The sequence below is a fragment of the Triplophysa rosa genome, linkage group LG1, assembly GCF_024868665.1.
Source record: "Triplophysa rosa linkage group LG1, Trosa_1v2, whole genome shotgun sequence".
NCBI lineage: Eukaryota > Metazoa > Chordata > Actinopteri > Cypriniformes > Nemacheilidae > Triplophysa > Triplophysa rosa.
In genome coordinates this window covers 29,702,829-29,712,063 of record NC_079890.1, presented here as the reverse complement: position 1 = coordinate 29,712,063, position 9,235 = coordinate 29,702,829, and the positions used below count along the sequence as shown (strand labels likewise).

The 9,235-nt window shown below is 38.5% G+C and overlaps 1 protein-coding gene across 1 annotated transcript; it reads left to right on the top strand.

Moving 5' to 3' along the window:
* Positions 1–36: 36 nt before the first annotated feature.
* pcolceb (procollagen C-endopeptidase enhancer b) lies at positions 37–8,855 on the top strand. Its single transcript, XM_057358787.1, has 9 exons — positions 37–823; positions 2,325–2,433; positions 2,857–3,115; positions 3,817–3,941; positions 4,342–4,478; positions 6,446–7,002; positions 7,084–7,164; positions 7,984–8,154; positions 8,361–8,855. Exons 1-9 carry the CDS (start codon positions 735–737, stop codon positions 8,489–8,491), a joined length of 1,659 nt encoding a protein of 552 aa, XP_057214770.1. The 5' UTR covers positions 37–734; the 3' UTR covers positions 8,492–8,855.
* Positions 8,856–9,235: the final 380 nt, after the last annotated feature.

Below are 9,235 nucleotides of genomic sequence, written 5' to 3'. Positions count from 1 at the left end.
TGAATGTGATTAAAAGGCACACTGTAGGCTTTGGAGACGGTGGAGAGAATCAAAATGAGTGGTTTTCCTACCAAACCACAGTCTTTTTAGTTCAGGACAAGAATGTCTACTGAGCTATAAAAATCGTGCAGAGGTTTTTCCAGTCACAAGCAGCACACACACACAATTATAAATATACAAATGCACAAACAAAATTATTGTGATAAAATGGTTGTTGTGCAAAGCTATAAAATGTGAGTTTTTAAAGGAGATTTTTTTCACAAGCACTTTTAAAAACATGTTTGCTTGTGCCAGTTGCCCTGGTAAGAACGTTTAGCTTGAGTTACATTCTTTCCCTGCACCACAGTATAAGCACAGGCTGATTTAGAGAGAAAAACAAGAAAGACTTTTTATCTGCAGATTTCTGTTTTCATCATATCACTGTCGCAGAAAAAACACAAAAACATGCAACCTAAAAACAACTTAAGTCAACATAAAAACCAGACAAGCAGCTGAGGATGTGGTGGTGCGCTTGTTTGGTTGTTTATAAATGCTCATTCAAGTTTAAATGTCTAGTCATCATACCACATCAGTACGCATTATTCTTCCTCTTCACTCAAATTTAGGCCTACTCTTCTTTCACTGCCTCCCGAATCCCTCGTTTAATCCGCCTCCCGTCTCTAACACGCCCTTAAACTCGCCCCTCTCCTCTGTTTCCTCACTAACTGGTTCTCTGTGCTTCTTTGAGCAGAAGGATGTGGGGGGGTTTATGTGTGTGGCATTTGGGGCTTCTGTTTTGGGGGTTAGGATGGGTGCATGGACAAAGCCAGACCAACTTCACAAGGTAAGTGTGTGTGGACTTTTGTGCAATTTTGTACGTTTTGTACGTGTGAGTGAATGCAACCATTTAGTAAACAGTGGTGCTGGTCCCTAACGGGACTGTAAAATAAAGTTTCAGTCACATTCTTATGCATATACCATATTAGGATGTTTTACATAATTGATATACAGTATATATATATATATATATATATATATATAACACAAAATATATTATGTAAGATTTTAGATATGTACAGATCTAATGGGGCAAACTTTCTATATTGATCTACATAAATCTAATCCAAAACTGGGTTAAATATAAAGATATTTTATGTCATAAACGTGCACCCGAATTTGCATAGTCTATCCTAGGAAATTATAAAACCCAACAAAATATTAAAATCTCGCATCATGATCTAAGCCTCTTTCAAGCAGAGGCATGTTCATGCCACAAATGTTTTAGTTGTGTATTTATGGATAAAGCCTGTACAGCTATACAGCATATTTGTTATGTTTGGCAAAAAAATTGTGCAACATGACTTAAAGGCGGGGTAATCGATTTCTGAATTACGCTTTAGACAACTGAGTCGGGCCGAGTACCAAAACAACCTTGTAGCCAATCAGCAGTAAGGTGCACAGTGCACAGGATTGACATTAGCTGAGCTGATCGCCGACGAAAGCGAAAGATGGAGGTAGGGGTGTGTTTGTTTTGGTGATTTGAACATCAACAACGGCTAAGAGAATTCGGACACCCCGCCTTTAAGTGTAACATTTGTGTGACTTTTGGTTTGGTGTTTCTGGATATCTTTTTGAAATTTTACAAAGTTCTTCACTTCATTTCTAACCTGGTCATGATTGGTTATGAGCAGATTTGAGGTTTGTGAAAGTGATGAAGTGATAGCTTATGTTTGTGAGAGAATACATTTTGCAGGCGGAGTGACTGTAGATTAAGAAAACCTTTATAAAAAAATGTTATCTATAGACAGTTTCATCGCCAACAACAACACCAACATTATTTAACCCAAACTTAACTTCCGGTAGACCTCCGAAAAGAATCAATAACTGTTGAGTAGTTTTAATTTACATTTACATTTAGTTATTTTGCAGACACTTTTGTCCGAAGCGACTTACAACGAGTTCAGGGACCAATAAGCGATATGTCATACAGGAGCAATAATAGCCTACAACAGGTATTTAATTTATTACAGATTTAATTTATTAAAATGAAAGTACAATGGTATATTAATATAAATTCATATTAATATGAATTACATGTCAAATAAATTGTTATATTATAACCAAACACTGCCTGAAAGTTAACCTCAGGCCAGGCGTGTGCGTCTGACGAAACCGTCTATAACAGGGTCTTTATAGAACTGAGTTTGACTGTTTAGTTTGCTGTGGCTTGTGGGTTTACACATCATTCTAATATGACAGTGCAGGCAGTATGTCCTTGGGTAAAGACTATTGCTTTAAACATGAAATAGATGTACTGTGTGTGTTTGTCCCTTGACTTTCCTCAGGCCCATATTCCTTTGTGGTGGTCATTTGGTAACGGACTCGGGATTTGTGGCTAATGAGGGTTTCCCCTCTCATTACAAACCAAACTCCAAATGCACCTGGTACATTACAGTAAGTTCATAACACCTCTGTTACAACTATAACTCATCTGTTGAATTTTAAACTTTAAGGGATAGTTTACCCAAAAATGAAAGTTCTGTCATCATTTACTCACCCTCAATTTGTTTCAAACCTGTATTAAGTTTGTTGTTCTGCTGAACACAAAGAAAGATATTTGGAAGAATGTTTGGAGCCAAACAGTTCTTGCGGGCACTATTGACTTTCATAGTAGGGGGAAAAAACACTATGGTAGGCAATGGTGTCCCAGAACTGTTTGGTTTTCCACATTCTTCAAAACATCTTCTTTTGTGTTCAACAGAACAAATACAATAAAACAAGTTTGGAACAACTTGAGGGTGTATAAATGATGACATGATTTTCATTTTTGGGTGAACTATCCCTTTAACATTATCATCACATCACCTCTCCTGTCAGGTCCCGGAAGGTCATGTTGTGATGCTCCAGTTCAGGATCTTTGATCTAGAGGCAGATCCCACCTGTCGCTATGACTATGTGGATGTCTATAATGGGCACTCATACACAGTGCAGAAACTGGGCCGGTTCTGTGGAACATTCAGACCCGGTGCCCTCATCTCCACCTCAAACACCATGATGGTGGAGATGGCGTCTGATGCCAGCACAGGAGGAAGAGGATTTCTGGCTTATTTTAGTGGAGGGAAACCACATGTTGACGGTGGGATGACTGCAGTTACAATTTCATCTATTAAAAAAACACACACAATCCAGACACAATTTTGAAACTAATGTTCACAATATTTTGTGCACAGTTGTTTGCAGTTAAGATTTTGTTGTTTAAAGAAATATTGTGAAACAAATATGTTGTGTCAGATACAAAAAAAGCAAACAAATGCATGGATAAATACGAATGTGGGATTACTGTTGAAATTTTAGAACCAAATTCAAAATTAGATCCTAAATAAGGGGTAGTTTACCCCAAAATAAAACATTTGTCATTGTTTTATTCAACCTCATGTCATTCTAAACCTGTATACGATCTTTTTCTGTGGAACACAAAAGGAGATATTTTGAGAAATGTCTCAGTGGTTTTGTGTCCACACAATGGAAGTCAATGGGGTCCAATGTTATTTGGTTATCAACGTTCTTCAAAATATCTTCTTTTGTGTTCTGTAGAAGTAAATGATGAAAGATTTTTCATATTTTATGTTGTTGAATTATCCCTTTAAGAATTTTCTGTGACTCATTTCATTATGTTTGGAAGTTTCTGCTTTTGAATTGAAATAAAAAAGTTAATCCAGTAGGATCTTGTGATTCTTAGAGGTTCTAAAAATTCAAAAATGTATATTTTTAATATTATTAACTGGGAATATACTGTATATCATTACATTTTTCTTCATTAACCCCCTTTCCCTGTAGAGAATCAGTTCTGTGGTGGCAGGCTGACTAAGGCCCAAGGTTCAGTGAAGACACCAAACTGGCCGGAATCAGATTACCCAGCAGGCATCAGCTGCTCTTGGCACATATCTGTGGACACCAACTTGGTCAGGCCGCTATCTCACTTCACACATCATTTCTCTCTTCTTGTTTAAAGTATCATGGCATGAAATTGACTTACTAACAACTATTGAATCTTTAGAAGACAGTTCAATTTTGGCTATAAACATGCTGCTATGCTTGTGAGATTTTGAGTGTGTGAGTGTCTTTGTGTGTATTCATGATGAGAGCACAAATAACATATGGAATACTGTGAAAGACCCCATTCAGAAAGAAGTGTGCAAGGTGGGACATGGAAAAAGAGAAATAGAGAGTGAGTGAGGGCCATGAAAATGTGCATAAAAGAAGCTTTGTACCTGCTTACTAGACTCAGAGCTAGCGCCTTTACATAACTACATATTAAAGTATGTGTGTGCGCATGTGTGCATATGTACATAATGTGTGCAGGTTATTGAGGTCAAGTTTGAGAAACTGGACTTGGAATCAGACATCTACTGCCGTTATGACTACGTGGTCCTGTTCAATGGGGGAGAGACCGACGATTCTCGCCGGATTGGCAAATTCTGCGGAGACTCTGTTCCAGAGTGAGTCAAATCTCAAAGAACCAAATAACACACAACTAACAACTACTCCAGCTCTATTCATACACTTTTAGATTTAATTATCAACCCGTGTTTATCTACCCAGGAAAAGGATGTTATTGTTTTCTACAAGGTCAGTTGTCCCCAAGGGAAGCTTAGAGAATATGCTTTCAAACTAGATTTTCTAAAGAAACTGTGATTGATGCTTTCTTGGCAAACCGCGGAACTCGGCACTAGGGTGATGACACTTTAAGTACTAATGAATCTAACCAACCCCCATGACTCTAAGATGTTCTGATACAGAGATATAGGTCTTGCTAAACGGTTGCTAGGCTAATGTGTTTGGTTGCTATGGTCTTGGCTTGGCATCTGCCAATTGATTGTGCTGTAAGCTATGAGAGTAATGAACCAACTCCCATGTCTGTACGATATTCCTATGCAAAGATATTTGCATTGCTAAATGGTTGCTAGGCTAACCTGTTTGGTTGCTATGGGCGTCGCTTAGCATCTGCCAATTGATTGTGCTGTAAGCTATGAGTGTAATGAACCAACCCCCGTGTCTCTACGATGTTCTGATGCAGAGATATAGGTATTGCTAAATGGTTGCTAGGCTGACATGTTTTGTTGCTATGGGCGTGGCATCGAAGCTTCATGATCATCATCTGGGACACTGATTGGTTGCCTGAGTAAAACAAGCCTACCCCCTTGTCTCTACGACACTGTGTTGCAAAGATATCCACCTGGACTTTTAATGGGAGTCTATGGGATCGGTTGCTAGGTTGGCTTAATAACTTCATAATGATCATGTGACACTGATTGGTAGCCTGAGCAAAATGAGCCCACCCCCTTGTCTCTAAGTGGTTGTACTGCTAAGATATTCAACACGGGACGGTTTTACGCCTTATATGGGCATGCTTCCTGTCAATGGGAAATTGTGGGTGGCTCTTACACCCCAGGGGTACAACTTACACCCCAATGTAATTTATGTTCTTATAGAGCCTGATAGCTTCTTCAAATGTGGTAACCCACACGTTTCTACGAAATCCTCGCTCTGAGCTACGACCCGTCAAAGTTTGGCGCAATGTTAAGTCAATGGGTTTTTTCGGGTGTTTTTTCGCCCCCCTATCGAGCACCCCTCACCCGATCGCTTCCAAAAGTCATGGTACACCATTTCTCAATGGGCCGCTCGATTTGATGTATACATTCATGGGTCTAATGCGAAAAAAAATCGGTATCTAGGTTTTGAATGGGAGTCAATGGGCCATTATAAGTATACGGGACATTTTGGGTGGCTCTTACACCCCAGGGGTGCAAGTTACACCCATTGTGAGTGATGTTCTTACAGAGCCTGATAGCCTCTTGAAATGGTGTATCATCCAAATGTTTCTACGATGTCCTCGGTCGGAGCTACGACCCCTCAAAGTTGGGCGCAATGTTAAGTCTATGGGATTTTTCGGGTGGTTTTTCGCCCCCCTATCGCAATTCCCCCCCCCCACCCGATCACTTATAAAAGTCATAGCACACCATTCCCGAATAGGCCGGTCGATTTGATGTATTCATTCATGGGTCTACGCCAAAAGCTGCGGGACAAGTAGCGTGCCAAACTTTTGGCGGAACAAGAATAATAAGAAGTATGTTCGAATAACAATAGTAATGCTTTTTCAAAGCATCACTAATTAGAAAAGACTTTCCTTTTACATAGCCAAAATATGTTTGAAAATATACCGTTTGTACTTTGAAAAATCAATGAACACTTCATTTAAATGTTGACAATGTTAGATATTAGTCTTATTATTCTATACTGTAATATAAATAATTTCCAATAATTTTTATTCCAGGGAACATAAACTGATAAGATATACATAAATGCATTGTGAACCACTTTGAATAAAACAATTTGCAAATGCATAGATATAATTATTTTATTGTTTAAGTATTGTAATAATTCTCTCTGCATTTCCGTCTGTCAGTGTGGTTGTGACCAATGGAAATGAGCTGCTGGTGCACTTTGTATCAGACCTGAGTGTCACTGCCGCAGGTTTTATGGCTCACTACAACAGTATTCCCCGTGGATCCCGAACACCCACTTCTGGCCTGGACACAGTGCTCCGCCCAAGAACTGACACTTCAACCACTAAATCCACTACTCCACCAGCAAAACCAAAGCGCAAAAGTAAACCTACTGTTAGGCCTAAGCCAACACCAAAAGCCCCATCAGGGCAACGCAAGCCCACGCCACCCAGGCCAACCCCTAAGCCTAGATCAAAACCCACACCCAAACCCAAAGTTCGGCCCACTCCTCCTGCAAAAACCAAGTCTACCACAAGAACTGCTACTAGAGTCAACCGAAAACCTGCTGTAAAAGTGACAACAAAACCTAAACCTGACAGTAAACATCAAGCGAAGGCAACGAATTCACCAAGTGCAACGACAAAACCAAAAGTAAAGCCTGTCCCTGGTGCCAAAGCAACCGCAAAGCCAAAGACAAATCCCAACACAAAACCTGGGAACAAAACAACAAATGCAGGTAAAAAAATTGCATACTCCCATATTTTGTTTTTCTGTGTGTGGAAAGACTAAACGCATGGGTTTGTTTGTGTGTTTAAAGCTTCAGTTAGGAACCTGCTGTGTTCACTACCATGCAGGCGAATAGGCACTCTGGTGACCCGTTTCTGCCCAAGTCATTTTGGTGAGTTCCCATTTTTACTTTCATTTGCTATTTATGCATCTCTTCTCTCCTAATTGTCTATCACGGAGAACAATGCACAATGTTGAGCAAACAATGTAGTATAGTCTACATAGAGTGGGTTTCAAAAGTATGAGACCATATTGAAAATCTGGAACCTAAAATTTTATTTAGACATGGAAATAAAATTCAAAATGAATTAAAGGGATAATTCAAATTCTGTCCTCAAATACTCTGGGGCACCATTCACTACCATTGTAGTTTTTTTCCTACTATGATAGGCAATAGTGCCCCAGAACTGTTTGGTTCCAAACATTATTCCAAATATCTTTCTTTGTTTTCAGCACAACAAGAAAATAGGTGTGGAATAACTTCTGGGTTATCAAATGATGACAGAATTTTTATTTTACTGTTCCTTTAAGTTATGTTGTAAAGACATATTTTGGATTCTCAACCATTTCTAGATCAATAATAATGAAATCTGTTTTGCTGATATTTGTATTAAAGGGATAGTTCACCCAAAAATGAAAATTCTGTCATCATTTACTCACCCTCAGATTGTTCCAAACCTGTATACATTTCTTTGTTCTGCTAAACACAAAGTAAGATATTTGGAAGAATGTCAGTAACCAAACAGATCTCATCCCCCATTTACTGCCATAGTAGGGAAAATAAATACTATGGGAGTTAATGGGGGATGAGAGCTGTTTGGTTACTGACATTCTTCCAGAAAATTCTTGGGTGAACTATACCTTTAATAGTCAAATATTTTCTTCAGTGGTCTTATACTTTTGGAGCCCATTCTGTCTGTCTCCCCCACAGTGTTGACTGGTAAAGTGATATCACTGACCCCGGGACCTCAAGGCAGTGCTGAAGTTGAAGTGTCTGTCATCAAGATATATAGGCCAGGTAGACTTAACATCAAAAAGAGAGGTCCCACCACATCTGTCACACTGACTTCTACATGCATGAAGTGTCCAGCACTGCGTAAAGGTAAAAAACACCTGTTCAATTCTGCATTACTCTCTTGATGTGTGACTAATGATTTATATAAGGGATTTATATAAGCAGGATTACACTAGCAAAAATGAAAAATCAGTGTGCCACGATTGCAAATGTAACGTATTAAGTTCACATCTGCATTTACTGACTATTGTTTTGTAAAATAGATTAATAACAATTGTGAATTTACTTCATAGGAGTGAATTACGTGCTGATGGGTCAGGTGAATAATGAAGTCCTTGGCACTCTGACCCCCTCCAGCTTTGCCCTTGAGCACAAGCCAGTACATGACAAAGCCCTGGACGCTCTCGCAAAGAAATCATGTTAAAAACCACCTTGACCAATCAAAATTTGGGAAAAATGTAAGAAATATGCATAGAAATGTCATAAACTAAATCCATAATTATTATTTTGCATCTCTTATGGAGATTTGTGGAAGAAAATCAGGTAAACAAATTTCCTATTTAGCACATCAATCTGGTGTCTGTTTATTCTCTAATACGAAGATATAAGGCACTATGTACAATGTACAACACAATGTATTCTTTTTAAATTAAAGCACTTCGTTAATTGAAGGATAAATTAAACATCTATGTGCCTAAAGTAAATCATTACATTTCTGTTTAATTTTACAGAAAGTAATTTCTCAGTAATTCTATTCTATATCTTAAATGTCTGAATAAAACCATTATTATGTTATTTTGAATGACTGTATTTCATTGCACCATAGCTTACTGTACAATATGTGTACAACAAGCATGTCCTACGTGTATGTTTTTCACTACAAGATGCAAAGTGCCACAGAGGATTTCATCCTTGAACTCAGTGTTCCAGACTAAGTGCTGTGTGTCTCCATCAAGTGGACAGATCTCGAGAGAGAGAGAGAGAGAGAGAGAGAGAGAGAGAGAGAGAGAGAGAGAGAGAGAGCAATAGAAATGTATCCTATTTCCTTTCCTCTTTTCAGTCATGGTATCTGTCATGCCATGGCTGTATATCCATAATATACTCAGTACATTTGTTTTTAAATGTTATAATGAATATATAAATGTATGTACAGTATGTAAGAATGTAT

What these genes read in the sequence shown, in the direction of transcription:
- pcolceb (XM_057358787.1), top strand. Translation starts at nt 735, where the DNA reads ATGTGGGGGGGTTTATGTGTGTGGCATTTGGGGCTTCTGTTTTGGGGG. An exon ending in AGCCAGACCAACTTCACAAG is followed by an intron (nt 824 to 2,324) that starts GTAAGTGTGTGT and finishes GACTTTCCTCAG; the next exon opens with GCCCATATTCCTTTGTGGTG. An exon ending in AGGGAAACCACATGTTGACG is followed by an intron (nt 3,116 to 3,816) that starts GTGGGATGACTG and finishes CTTTCCCTGTAG; the next exon opens with AGAATCAGTTCTGTGGTGGC.